The 15,418-nt window shown below is 40.5% G+C and overlaps 1 protein-coding gene across 1 annotated transcript in view; it reads right to left on the bottom strand.

The window, feature by feature from the left end:
• Positions 1–15,418, bottom strand: part of LOC139688552 (protein O-mannosyl-transferase TMTC1-like) — a 1,154,623-nt gene that overhangs the window by 627,358 nt on the left and 511,847 nt on the right. The window contains 1 exon segment of the mRNA XM_071586100.1: positions 4,736–4,809. Within this exon segment, the coding sequence (XP_071442201.1) occupies positions 4,736–4,809 (74 nt within the window).

Raw genomic sequence — 15,418 nt, 5'->3', positions numbered from 1 at the left:
GATAAACTAAGGGAGATAGATTCCAGGACAGATAGGTACAATACTCATTCTTTCCCGGAAAAATCAGAAATCATAATAGCAAGAAACCGAAGTCACTTAAGAAATATTGAAAACATTGAATTTACAAATGAATCTAACAGTTCCAGGCTTAACTTGGTGGAATTCTTTCATGGTGAGGTGAAAGAAAGAGAAAAAACAACTTTGCACTTCCACACACTTTTTTTTTATTTTTTTAATATAACACTGTTTTTAATATAACACTGTTGTGACATATATATATACATGTTATAACAGTGTTATATTAAAAAAGTGTGTGGAAGTGCAAAGTTGTTTTTTCTCTTTCTTTCACCTCACCTTGAATTTACAAGTCGGAGCAAAGTTAAACACTGCAAAGCTGTAGGTAGATGAGGTATACTTTCAGGTGCATGTGTATGTAAGATGTAGATTGAGTGTTTGCATGTTTGTGGGGTATAAGTGTTCATGCATGAATGTATGCCATTTTTTTTTTGGATATATGATTTTTTGGTTATTGCATGCGGTTTTTTTTCTTTTTCTTTTCTAAATTACGGGTGGTCTCCTAACACCCCCCGCCACACGCCCTTGCGGCGGCTTGCGGGGTATTAAGTGGATGTAGATGTAGAACTCAGCTATTAGGGTTCTGCCAAGAAATGTTCGACTCTATGGATGCGGGAATAGAAGTGGATGCTATAATAGTCGACCTGTCCAAAGCCTTTGACAAAGTTGACCACGATCGCTTACTGCTTAAGATGGGCCAATTGCAACTACACACAGATGGAAGAGTAATCTCTTGGGTCAAAATATTCATGGAAGGTCGAACACAAAGGGCCAAATTAGGAGAAGTGTATTCTGAAAAAAACAAGGGTAACATCGGGAGTCCCACAAGGAAGCATACTTGGCCCGCTCTTGTTTTTAATCTATATAAATGATCTCCCAGCAAATATTAATCCTCAGATAAGACTTTTTGCTGGCGACTGTATTATCTACAGGACGGTCGAAAATGACAGAGACCGCGACATACTACAAAGGGACATTAATAAAATGGCGGATTGGGTGACAAATAATGGGATGGATATTAATGTTAGCAAATGCAAATCCATCACTTTTAGCAACAAGGTGAATGGATACAATAGGGAATATAAATTCTCAGGAAATGCCATTCCTAGAAGTGATACTTGCAAATACTTAGGTGAATATTTAACTAAGGACTTAGGGTGTGGGCTAAATGTGGAGTACATCTTTAAGAAAACTTTAAAAACTCTTCATTGGGTGATGAGAAATCTCAAAGGGAGCGTTAGAGCAACCAAGGAGAAGGCTTATCAGACCCTAGTAAGACCAATTTTAGAGTACGCTTCTCTTGTATGGGACCCTCATGCAGAAGGTCATATTAAAAAACTGGAATAGGTGCAAAGAAAGGCTGCCCGATATGTGCTGGGGAAGCATAGGAGGATGGAGAGTGTGTCTGACATGCTAGAAACGCTGGGCTGGGAACCTCTACAAACTAGAGGGAAAGTAAGCAGACTTTGTGGAATGTTCCGAATTCTGAAGGGGGAGAAAGCTTGGGCAGATCTTAGGAAAGAGGCGGGGAACCCAAATTTTATAGGGAGAAATGACCACAAAGTTGAGGTAAAATGCCGGGCACAGAGATCAAATAAAAAAAAATTCTTTCCTAAATAAAACGATTAATTGATTGGAACACCTTTCCTGCAAAAATATTCGAGCCCTTTCCTAACAGAGTGTATACTTTTAAGAAAAGATGTAAAGAATATATGCAATAATTTGATTGATGTGTGGTGTATAGTATTATATGTAATAGCTTAATTTTTTTTAATTTATCTTTTTTCTTGCTGATTAATGGTTGTAAATGGGATGAGGATTCGCTTGTTTTGTTGAAGAGATTTGTGTTTTGAAGCCTGATTTTATCTATTACCTTTTGCGATTATTTGGGACTTGTGTGCCACCTGACACTGTCTAACAGCACATGTGTATTTTTAATAATAATAATAATACCGCTTTTAATATCCCGTTCAATAATACAGTGATGGGGCTTACACTAAAGTTAGACTGAATTAAACTCGGTTCCGCATGGATTTTGCTATTGCAATTAAAGTTATAACACTGGAACTTAAAAAAGCAATTAAAAGTATTTGGCCTCGGATTGTGTGCAGTAAATTTCCAAGACTTACTGGTAGAATATACATCCACCAGAGTTAACATTGCACGAGGGATAAGAAATCACATCCCCCAAGTTTCTCCATTAAAAACTTTTAAGTCTCAGTAATCCCTCTCTCCATCCTGTTGAGAAAAATTCATTCGAACGGGAAAAAGGGAGAAAGAAGAAAGGAACTGCTTATTTCATGTTCATATAAGCCTTTTCATTTTCTCAAAATAATCACCACGTAAATGCAAGGGATGTCCTTCCGTTGACATCAAAAGATATTTCCAGATCCATAATTTCAACTGATTCGGGCGAGGGTAATCGTCGTTAAAACACACTAAAAAAGCAAGCACATATTTTAAAACACATATTCTTTAAAAAAATTCCCATCTATACATATAGTATAACCGTTAAATACTGGATTTGTGGCGCACGAAACGAAATATTAAGTAGGGACTGTGGAAAGAAAAAAAGGGGAAAATATAAAAGTTATTTTATGGGAATAACTACCATCCGGTGAAATCCAGCTTTAAAGAAGAATAACCCGGAAGACGAGAGGACCTTCTGCTGCAAAACTCCGCTCGGCATAGGAGAATTATGGACCGAAGTTCAACCCCTGCGGTACAAGGGCGCTCCGCTAATTCTTTTGAGGTTAAAGGTGGGTCAGGCAGAGGAAATGAGCAAACGTGGATGGCGTTTCATTTGAGGATGATTATTTTCACCCACCGGCACGTGAAAGTTATACATCTATACGATCCGATCCCGAGTGACCCTCGTTGTCCAAGTACCCACGAATATTTGAAGCAGCGTTTTTATTCCAGTTTGCTAAAATAGTTGTCTTCTGATTACATATATGGTTCTTCGTAGCTGCCTACACAGACAAATTCTTCGGTGCTTGTCTTTTATATGCGTTCTTATCCATTTTCCTTATATCTATAGCCATGCGAATGAAAATTTGTCCGCCACATGGCAGGTTTTCCATGTTTGAATGTTTGCATGTACGAGGGTCATCCGGAAAATAGTACCCGTTCGTGCCGCATGAAGTGCTGACGACGCGAGTAGCCGCTGGACGAGGTCAGATAGCTTCAGTGGCTTGTCTGCCTTCTCTGAGCCAAGTTGCGTGACGCTAGCATTGCCTGTGTTGTTTCTGTGATTGTTTACAATGTTTAAAAAAATTGAGAACGCCGCCAGTTGTGAAGTGAGGGCAGTGATTAAATTCCTCAATGCAAGAAACGTTCGCCCATGTGATATTCATCGCCAATTAAAGGAGGTGTATGGAGACAATGTAATGGACGAGTCGTCTGTTCGGCGGTGGTGTCGCAACTTCAACATGGGGAGGGGGAACACACACGACGATGAGCGTTCGGAGAGACCGTCTGTCATTACAGACCAACTGGTGAGCTCAGTTGACGAATTCGTGAGGAACGATCGGCGCGTCACAATTGATGACATCTGTGAGCATTTTCCCAATGTTTCTCGAACAATTGTTCATGAAATTGTTAAACACCATCTGCATTATGCAAAAATTTGTGCAAGATGGGTCCCTCGCGTATCTCAATGAGCTGGCGGCGAAGGACTATGCAGCAGGAATACAGAAACTTGTCACACGTTATGACAAATGCCTTAATTTGCTTGGAGATTATGTTGAGAAGTAGTTTAAAGTATCCTCTTTCAAATAAAATTTTTTATGTTTGTTAATATTTACTTTTGTGTCTTTATTTCACGAACGGGTACTACTTTCCGGATGACCCTCGTGTGTATATATATATATACATGGGTGTCTATACATATATTATTTATTTATGTACGTGTATATATATATATATGTATATATATATATATATATATATATACATATATATATACCTTCAAATACATACACACACAACTGTGACTGCGTGTGGGCCCTTGACAAAATTGTCCATTCAAGACTGTTTTCGATCTCTGACCTCGCTTATCTATGCAGAAGCACATCGGATTACTTCGATGCATAGTAATTCCTTGACATATTTACCAATTTCAGAGGAATGTATGAGAAGTCATGCATATTACAATTGATATGGTAACGTAAATTTGGTGACAAACTATTCTCAATATCATTCGGAACTGTTACGCAACATTAATAAATTTCCATTTAAGCAAATTTTAGGGACCTAATAAAATTCAACTAATCAATTCATAACTTTTAATTGATATACACGTACAAACTGCTCTGAACAAAAATCCATGGGGGAGATAAACATAAGCAATAAAATCTAACTTTGCTACAGCACCGTTCAAAATATACAATATAATTCTCTCCAGTGTAGATCATAAGTGCTGCACCGGACAAAGGCACTCTCAGAAGACTTAAGCTTCTGATTAGGCCGAGAAATGTCAGGTGCAGCAATACTCGGCTAATGGCCTGACGTGCTGACTAACAAATTTTACATGGAATTTAACTCTTGTAATTTTACAAATGTTTTATGATAGCATTTAGAAATACTGATGTTCGATTATTTTCACCTAAACAGGATGCCCTAAGACTAATAGAACACATTGTATCCTTTTTCTACTTACCCATGATAGGCTAGAAATGACAGCAGGAAGAAGACGCAAGCCAAAACATCAGCTCGGCCAACGATTCCTGTCACCTGAAATAAAACAAGAATTTTGTTATTAAAAAGAGTCAGCGAGGAAAATGTACTTATCTGACGTAAATGATTATTTTTACCAAGCCGACCATGCTAATGAGTACTTTCAACATCATTGTGAATTTCCTTATTCAATAAACTAGACGTAATTTAACTCAGAACTGGAAAGATGAATTTAGGCAACACATTCGATACAAACGCACTCCGCCAGATGAAAACACTCACGATTAAAAATTATCACTTCTCTTTCGTTAAGGACCATGCCTTTTGGTTTCTGAATCAGGAAGTCCTCAACACATTTCTATCATTCTTACTTAAGCCATGGTTCGAACAACTGAAGAAAACCATGAGGGGTATATTTTATGTCAGGATGAGGGCAAATATGGATATTCTCTAAATAAATTATAACAATCTTTGCCCATTCAAGATACCATTACAAAAATTCAATGTAAAGCACCTTATACCGTATATTCATTCAATATTTTTCAAAACTGCACCTTTAGTCGGCAATAAATTTCCATGCAGAGGACAAGCGAGTCTCACTGCTTGGGTCACGTTTTCATAAGATACAAAATAACAGTAAATTTAACAAAAACCTAGATATTCCACTTTGATGAAATAGGGCTTTGAGAAGCAAGAAAAAATCACGTTTTCTGATTCCACGATAAGGCTATGTTCTATCGAAACAATTTAGGTCCCATATTTTAAGAAATCCCCGCGATTCTCAAGACTTCGACGTCGCGTCCCTCGATGGACAGATATAAGCAGCCACGCACCCACCCCCGCTCCCATTGGCCATCCAGCCGTTTCTCACTTGATAGTTGGAGGATTTCAGGCGCCATAAATTTCCTACCCATGAATGGCTTCGAGCAGAGATACGTAAAATAAAGCTCTCCTGGGATTATTTGAAGTATTTTCATATGAACACAGGCCATAAAATGGCGAAGTGGAAGAATTTCGCGAGATATTCCTCAAAGAAATCCACCAGTGCATAAATCGGGTTCCCTATTCTTCCTCTTTTTTTTAAATAGCGAAGCGAATATCGCGACAAGATTTTATGTCCCCTTTCCTCCCAAGGTTAAAAAAAAGAAGCTGGAGAAAATTGCAGCATATGCAAACAACAATGGCGCCCGAGCCACAAAAACCATCCCCGGCATATTATCAAGGATGCCCACGCCAACGCCTTTCACTTTTTCACACCCTCCCCACGTTTCTTATCTCACTCACTTCCTCTTTCCTCCACCTTTATTATGTACGTATGTGCGAGTTAGTGTGTGTATATAGTATACTACGCAAGTGTACTTACATATATATATATATATATAGTGTGTGTGTGTGCGTTTCTGTATATATGTATAAATATAAATATATATATATAATATATGTATATTCATATATATATTATTATTATTAGGTAATCTACCGGTTAAGGTACGTTTTTCGATGGACATAATTACTAATTAAATAATTTGTGACCCCAGCAAAACACAACATCCTACTCTATATCAGGCCCCTCTTCAGCTCTGAGTACTTTCTTCCTCCCTTCATCCCGTCCAACATCCCTAGCCTGTTCCTTCCCTTTCCTCGTTTGCCTAACATCCTCCCCTCAATTACAGTCTTCAACATCCCGCTTACGGTCAATACCCCCTTCACCCACTTTTCCTGCCTCCATAGGATTTCTCCCAACAAACCCCTCTCTTCGCCCACCATACCAAGTACTTCCTCGTTTGTTTTCTTCTCTGCCCACTTCACCTTCTCCATTCTTCTTCACACCCACATTTCAAAAGCCTCCAGTCTACGTCTATCCTCCTGCTTCAAAGACCATGTTTCCGCGCCGTGCATAGCTACGCTCCATATCAAAGTTTTTGCGAGTCTTTTCTTTACAGCCTCACTCAACGTCCCTGTAATCAACTCCCTCCTCCTTGTGAAAGCCTCTATGCATATATATATCTATATATATATGGGTCGCGGCAGTGTAAGGGTTAGAGCGTTGGACTGCTGACCGAAGGGTCCCGGGTTCAATTCCCGAGCGAGGCACTCTGGGCACCTGCAGCTCCACCCAAGCTGTGTGATATTTCGGGTGCCAGGACTTCCTTGGGGAACCATAACCGGCACAGGGAAAGGAACTGGCCCCCATACCCTGATGTGTATGTTTCACCCCCCGTCGGTCTTAGTACTGGGTGAACTCTACCATCACCTACCAAACCGACTTCGGGTTGATTTCTGTGTTTATGGTTTATATATATGTATATATATGCGCACACACACATATTTGTGTGTGTGTCTATATATGTACATATGCGCAGTCACAAAAAATACTTAATAGAAGGAGGGAGAGGGAGGCTTCCTCGCCCCCGCCAAGTTATAATCACTTCTGCTCGAGCCCACTTTGAGGAGCGGCGGCCAGTAAGGGGGTGGGAGGCTGCCAGTAACCATGCCACCGTAAACGGAGTGCGAGAGAGAGGGAGGTACGCATCGATATTCTTACTAGCTGGAAAGGAGCGTATGAGGGACAAATGGAGGGAGGGGTGAGGCGTGCCATCCATCCCCCCTCGTCCGTCCCTCGAATGGGGACGTCGCCAACTTACCCCGCTCCCCCCTTTCCTCCTCCTGCTCCTCTCCCCCCCTGTGTCCCCACGGGGGGGAGAGGGCCCTCCGTCGCCGGGGAAGGGCGAGCCCTTATCTGGTCTCGAGGCACGTCCTCGACGCATTACGGCCCAGCGAAGAAGAAAAGAGCGCGTTAATAAATTAATATTATCTCCTTTATTGAAGCAATAATGGCTAAGAAAGCCGTTGTCGAGATGGAGTGGTGGGAGGTCAAGGGGCGGTGGGGAGATGGGGTGACAGAGTGCGGGAAGGGACGTGGGTTCCTTCGATGACAACACCCGCACCATGGTGCCGCTTGGCAAGTCACCGCGTGGTGTTCCGCGGGTGGGGGGATCTCCGCCAGGTCGGCTTTATAGTATGTCACATCTTTAACTTTTACATCGTGGAAAAATGTTCTTTAATTCAAAAGACGGAAGCTACTGGGGCTGCATGCATGCTCGAACCAGGAAGTCTATGATGTAAAGTACGTACGCCTGCTCAGCGAATGCGAGACGAACTACTCGTAGCGGCCACGTAACACAGTATATCAAAAGGCAAGCATTCTATTATCTGGGGCCACAGGTGATGTACTGGGCCGCTTTTCTTATGGCCGCCCGCTCGCAAGTAATCAGTGCCGCAGTTTCCATGACCCTTCTAAACTTCAAAAGCATTAATTTCAAGTGAAGTTCAAGGAGTTTGCATTACATCTTTAACATCGCAAAGGAGACTGGCCTCTATTTTACGCAATATATATTTAACCCTATGCCATTGGTGACTGCGTTCTTAGTTCTTTTAAAAGTTGAAACATATTGTTTCGTCTTAAGCAGTTTTCAATTCAAAGAGTGGTTTGTTCAAGTCCTCCGCTCCCTTCCTCTGTTTGACGTCCTTTTAACTTGACCTGATGTTCGTCTTCCTTTTTGGGCTTCCCTTCAATTTTACCTCATCCTATCATTCTCATAACTAATCCAATGTGCATCAAGGCGCGTTCCATCCAACTAGTTCTTTTTTGCCGTAGAGTCCTCCATATTGGCCTTCCACTTCTGTTCTCCTATGAACTAGTGCGCTCTGGTTCCTCACTCTGCCTGTGCATTTAATCATTCGCTCCCAGCACCATGTTTCAAAGGTTTCTACAAAGCTTTTGTATCCTGGTCCACCTTTATAATGTTCCATTTCTCTGATCTGTGGGGAGACAGGCTCCATACAAACGTTTCGACGAACTTCTTACTTGTTTGCAGCCTCAAGTTCCTTGAGTATAGTAGTTGCCCCTTCTTCATCGGCACCTTTTCATCCAGAGCTATTCTTCGTTTGATGTTGGGCGAAATTCTTTCAACCCAAGTTATACTGCTCCAATTCTTGATGAAGGATTCAACCTGCTCTAGTTATACTCCTGAAATGGTAATATACACCTCTAGCATACACAGGGATTTTATATTTCTTTTTGTCAATCCTGAGATAAGATTCCCACAAGTATTTTTTCTGTACCATTCTAGGTTTCTTCCAGGTCTTCTGGCGTTTCAGCGACTACTGCGATGTCTTCTGCGAATCGAAGTTCGTGAATTTTTTTGTCCTTCACCTTGGCTACTGTGATGCCTAATTCTCATGCTTCTTTTATTGTGTCTTCCAGATGCACGTTGAATAGTGATGGAAAGAGTTTAAATACTTGTCTAATTCCTTTACTTACTTTGAAATAAATTTTATTTTCGTTTTTCATTTACATGGTTGTTACCTGATTTCTGTGGAGATGTTGGATTATTTCTGTAACATTGCCGTGCTTTCCAAGCGATTCTAATATCTTGACCGTATTTTTCCATTTGATGTTGTCGGAGGCCTTCTCACAATCCACGAAGGCCTCATGTAATACTTGCTAGTTCATGTGCATATTTTTTTCAGCCGGTACCCTCAACCTAATTGTTCTCTCTCTGTTTCCTCGATTTTTCCTGGATCCCCATCGATTTCCAATGAAACTTTCTTCAAACTTTCCGTCCATTCCTCGTCGTATTATCCGATATATTCGATGCATTCAGATACAGGAGGCTCAATGTTCCGTGTTGTTGGCTTCTTCGGGAATTGCAGTTATCTCAGTCGCCTCAAAGTCCTCTGGTAGTTTTCCGCTGCTATCTCCGATTATTCCAAATTTCTTTGCTCGCTATTCTTTTCGTCTTTCAAGACTCTAACAAGTGTCCTCCTCAGTATCTTCGGGCGCCGTCTGTCTCCTATAAGGATCCCTTTCTTAAGTCATTCGTCTTCAAGTGATTTAGGTATTTAATTGAGATCTTCATTAGTCCATCTCTTCCGATGTTTTCAACCTCTATTAATGTCTTTCCAGTAGTATGCAGTTTTTAGAGGGAATTTGTTTTTATATCTCTGCACTGCCTCTTCATCACTTCAACAGCCCTTTCGCCGTTTCACTTCATATGATCATTGATTTCCTCGCAGGAAGTTTGCATTAACTCCTCCCGGGTAAATTTAACACGCTCTCATATGACTTGGTTTTTCAACTTCAAACAAATATTTTCCTCTGTTTCATTCATAGGATTTTTGTATTTTCTACTTGCTCGTATGACGCCTTCTATTTGAGCAGTTATCCACGGCCCGCTGAAATTTCCCCCTCGCCTTATTTACGCGCTGGTCATCTGCCACTTCATTTACTATATTCTTTATTTCCTCCCATCGTTCTTCTATCCCAGTATCTTTTATTCCTTCTTTATTCAGCTCGATTGTCGCGGTAAACCTCACTCTAGCTTGCACTCCCTCCAGTTTCGTTGCGCTCCATCTGCGTTCCCGTGTCACATCTGTAATCCTTTGGTGCCGCAGTCGGTTGTCCATGATCAATAGGTTGTGATCGCTATTCATATCTGCTTGGGGAAGCTCTAGCATTGGTTAACTTGACCCTTGAGTCTAGTTTTGGCAAGTCGATTCGGTAGCTTGCTCCGTGTCCCGGCATCTTCCATTCGCATTTCTACTCCAATGTTGCTCGAATGCCTGGCTGTTCATTTTCCATGCTCATTACATACCGTTTGTCCCAACTGTTTCATGAATACATGTTCGGTTCAATGCACACGTCTCTTGCCTACCATACTATTTGCATACTGCGGATCCCTTAACTCCAAATATCCGGTGGGAATAAATAGCATGAGAGGGCTTCAGTGAGAGAAAAAATTGAGTCCCAGAGAAATATTTATGGGGACTACTTAGAGACCAATGTTTTGGATTATTTTTAATCAAGATAATTGTGTTGCAATAAAATTATTTGCGATTACTTTTAAATTCACACATGGCGACTTCCATGGCAATCCTGAATCAGCCTCTCACGTTCTTCTTACAAAGAATTTAGTAGAACTTGGAAATTTTCCTGAGAGAAATAAATTGACAAAGAAAATGGGAAATCAAAGTGACTTTTAAGATAAACCACGACGGAGAGTTCTTCAGCGCTGAAAAAGAAAGAAAATGAATCGAAGGTAATACTGAATTATTTTTTTTTCAAATTCCTATTCTTACTAAAAAATAGAAAGAATCAAACCAACTCTTTTGCAAGTCGGTGATTTTTATTCTTGTTTTCTATCACAGACTTTATTTATTGAACGATAAAATGACTTAATCATTGCTCTGCAAAGTTCGGAGAAATACCGGTGAAATCCTATCTATCGTGCTTGTGCGATGACTGAGGCGCAGTGTCCCGCGTCTCCCTGCGGTGGAGGGACCACTTCGGCTAGGGGCTGGGGGAACGTTGGGATTGCATATAACCAACTACCAAGGCTCGACCGCCGAGGTGAAATGTACTTTTGAGAGAACACTCCATTACATCTTGGGTGTGAAATACACGCAAAACCAACGAGACTCCCCTATAAGGACCTCAATGGTCATTATGATCAAAAGTGGTTGTAAATGGCGAGAGAAATTACCGCGCATTATTATTTACTGAGAATTCATGCACAGGACGTTGCGGAAACAAAATTTGAAATTAATACACTTTTTAACTGCTACATCTTCAGTTTGTGTATAAACCTTTTGATCTTTATCCAATATTCAAAAGGGACAATCAACACTGATGGACTTCGACGGTATCACAAAGGAGCTCTAACCGTATTTTAATACCATGTCATTATTATTTTTATCCTTTTTCGGCATATTTATTTTCTAACGGGCAAATCAGAGGTTTTGAATAATATATTATACATAGAATCATTAGATGCATGTGTATTTTTAAAGAAATAAATTTCATGGAGCCAAGAGACTAGCATAAGAAATATATAGCGATATAAACATAGTCTCAAAAATAATAAATTACTATCACTATATAAGCGTTAGAATTAAATTTCAGACAATCTTAACAATGACTGAGTAAAGGAATGGATAAATAAAAATCAGTTTTTCCAAGAATAGTGAATTCGATGGCACGTAAATAAAGGCAGATAGGCCTCTCGGCGGAAGGGGATTTCGGAATGGAGCGAAGCCATTCACCGCCTGCGTTTCATGATGCTAGAAAAAGGCAAGGCTATCGCTAAATATCACATATACGGGATTAGCTCATCACAATAGCAATTTTATCATGTTTGTTTCCAAGCTGAATATTACATGGCCATAAAAATAGTAACGGAAAATTACAGTCTCAGACTTCAAATGAGGGTAAGCATTTCGATTCGAATGACGTTAAGCTCATCAAGCTATGTGGAATGAAAAAAATAGGATCCCTTAAGGCGGGCCAAGTTACGAATATAATTCAATAACTTCCGAAGACCCTGAAATTATGAAAAACATATGCCCGAGCAAATTGACGACTTGGCAACAAATATACTGCTTAGGAACGACCCTGATTGCCAGAAGGTACTTAAACAATATTTAAATCACGGGTGATGTGGAGGAATTTATTACAAGTAATAAAAATTCAGAAAATATTGTATCGGATTAAGAGAAACCTTGTTTAGTTCATCGGAATTTATTTTTAAGTAAATGTCTCAATCGTTTCAAAAGTGCATAAGTTACGATAGCATATTGCTCATCACAACGAAAGAGGCACTTCTCAATCTACATTCGAGGCCATACGTATATGTCGCAAAATAAGAGTGAAAAATTAAGGACTAAGGATGAATATATGTAGAAATAAAATCTAAGAAAACAATATAAATAATCACACAATGGCATTCTTATTTATCAGTCCATTATTATTAAACTCCCGTAATTAACACATATCATATGCTTATAGCAATCGTGTAGGCTTATTGATAAAATATCCACAATGCTGCCAAACTCGTCAGTCTTCAGATATTTGTGGCCTTAACATATTCACGTAGTCACAATGGGTAACTTGAACGTCAAGAAATGATCATCAATAAGTTTAGTATAGGTTTTTTGTCATTCCGAAGACGATGTCGGTAAAAGAATCAGGTGGCGTCAACGCTCTCCTAAATCGTAAAATTAACTGGCCGAAAGTCGCGGCGGAGGAGTGGAGGTACGTCTAGACAAGGAGCAGATATAATCCCGAAACGCATTCGAATGTACGGCTAGAGAAAGGAAAACAGCACTCGCGTAGTGTGCGCGAGCGAGCACAAGAATGAAGCGTTGAAGACTGGGGGCGCCGCAAGGGAGGGGCGGGGATGGCGGGAATCACGAGAAGGGAACGGGGAAGGGGGCAAGAAGATTGATGGCGAAGAACCTGGCGGAAAATACATGCTATCAAATGAACAGTTGAATAACGATCGCCGTTCCGATAAGATCTCATGTGCATGCGTCGGGAGGAGTGTCGGCGAAGGCGGAAGGCGGTTTCCATGTTACGGCAAAGGGGGAGTCAAGGGCTGGGTGTGGGGGGGGGTCTTTTTTCCAGGTTTGTGGGGCTTCCAGAAGCGAGCAGGCGAATGGAAACCCTTGAAAGCAGGTGCGAAATGCTTTATAGCGTGACGGCAATGGACTCAGTGCGGAGAGACGTCCTCTGCCGTGCTTTGGACTTTTTCGGGCACAACAAAGCGTAAATTGTTGCAAATAAACATGGAGGAATGGAGTTGGATTACCCTTTCACGCAATAACAACAGAGAAAGATAATTTTTATTACTTTGACACATGAAAGTCTTTGAACTCTCTATCTTTACAATAAAGGACCAACATTTTTATTCAGACAGGGAATATTTTTATAAAATTCTACTCTCTGACCAATGCGAAGCAAACTCAATTTTTAACTCTGAAAACTCGTAAGTTGAGCTGTTAAATTAAAATTTTGCAAGAAATATGTTTTATGATTATGGAATCAATAAAACTATTTAAAGTCTGTGTTTCACAAAACAATGCATAAGAGTTTAGGACTAAGTGAATGAAATACATAGAAAAAATAAAACGAAACAGGGTAGAATTTAACACAGCATTTCTACTGCGGAAAAGCCATTGATCATGTTATTTACAATGATAAAAGACAATTCCGCTGGGTCTCAGATGTTAACTAATTGCCAGTACCAAAGGTGAACCTGCATGGATTTGTTATGTGAGGGCTTTCATTGCACTAAGTGCTACGCGGCGTGTGGAATTCACATGTTAGAAAGGCAAGAAGCAAATTCTGTTACTTTCCCTGCAGGAACTGCTCGCGATCCGAAAAATTACATAGCTGGAACTAAGAAAGGGTTTTCCCAGCACCTGTAATCGAACCAAAGCCATATGTACAGCAGCTAAACGCTCTACACACTGTGCTACCAATCTTCGTGTTTATAAATAGAAATAATGTACATATGTTTAAGTAAGCTGCCGTGGACTACGACCTCCGATTGGCGGAAGGACGACCGCGTTCCAGAAGCGTTGACAATTGCCCATTGATAACGGGTCGGTCGAACGAGGAGAGCCTGTGGACAAAAGGCGGTTCGCAAAGCTGCACATGCAGTAAGATTAACTTTAAGAGACACGAACATACACGTAAGTTTACAATATAGTGAAACAACTGACAATGCGAAGATCGGGCCAGCTTCATCAAGGCTAGAGGAGCCCGTGACTTTTTGATCATGTTTTTTTCTTAACTTTCCGTTACAATATTTCATTGCTATTATTTTTCGTAATCTACTGGGTATGAAAAATGCTGAAGGAGGACAGGTTAAACAGCAGTACTAAAATAAATAGTACTAAAATAATCTATCATCTCCTAAAAAAACATAACCTGGCAGAAAGCACTGCAATTCCGCACTCTTCCTTCCAACCTTCATTCCGTCCAGCATGGGTATCCTATTCCTAATCCTTCCTCGTTCGTCCAACTTTCTTCCCTCTATCACAGCCTCTTTAATCCCATTCCGATCAATGCACCCTTTATCCATTTTTCCTGTCTCCTAATGATTTCTCCCAACAATCTCGTTTCTTCTCGCCAAACATACCTAGCACTTCCTCGTTTGTTTTCCTTTCGGTCCATTTCACCTTCTCCACATCCACATTTCGAAAGCCTCCAATATACTATACACCTATCATCCTGCTACAATGACCATGTTTCCGCACCGTAAATAACTACGCTCCGTACCAAAGTTTTAACGAGCCTTTTCTTAACATCTTTCCTCAACGCCCCTGTCATCATCAATTCCCTCCTTCTTATGGAAAATATTTTGCCTAGCAAAATTCTTTTTTTTCATTTCCCTACTACTTTTACCCTTTTGGTCCAAAACACTTCCGGGTTACGTTAACCGTTCTGCCTGCTATAGTTGATGAACCACTTCAATATTTTACTTAGCCTTTCTTTTTCTTGAAAACAATACACATATTTTTTTTATTTAAATTTAATATCATCCCATACCTGTCTCACTAAATTTCCCATTCATTCAGCAACGCTTGCAACCCCTTGACTTACTGACTGAAAAACCAGAACTTGGTCATCAGCAAGTTTAACTGATTTTCGTATTCCCCTTCGACTTTTATTACTACCTCCAGTTTTTCCCATGCCACTTCAATGGTTTCCTCCACTTATGTATACGTTGAACAGCAACGGTGACAATGCGCAACCCTGCCTTACGCTTCTTCCTAACTCTGCCCATCCGGACTCTACGTTCCCAACTTGCCCCTGAGCAGT

Source organism: Hetaerina americana, unplaced genomic scaffold (genome assembly GCF_022747635.1).
Source record: "Hetaerina americana unplaced genomic scaffold, ioHetAmer1.1.p SCAF_20, whole genome shotgun sequence".
NCBI classification, from domain to species: Eukaryota; Metazoa; Arthropoda; class Insecta; order Odonata; family Calopterygidae; genus Hetaerina; species Hetaerina americana.
The sequence above is the reverse complement of the archived record's forward strand: the minus strand, read 5'-3'. Positions and strand labels throughout refer to the sequence as shown.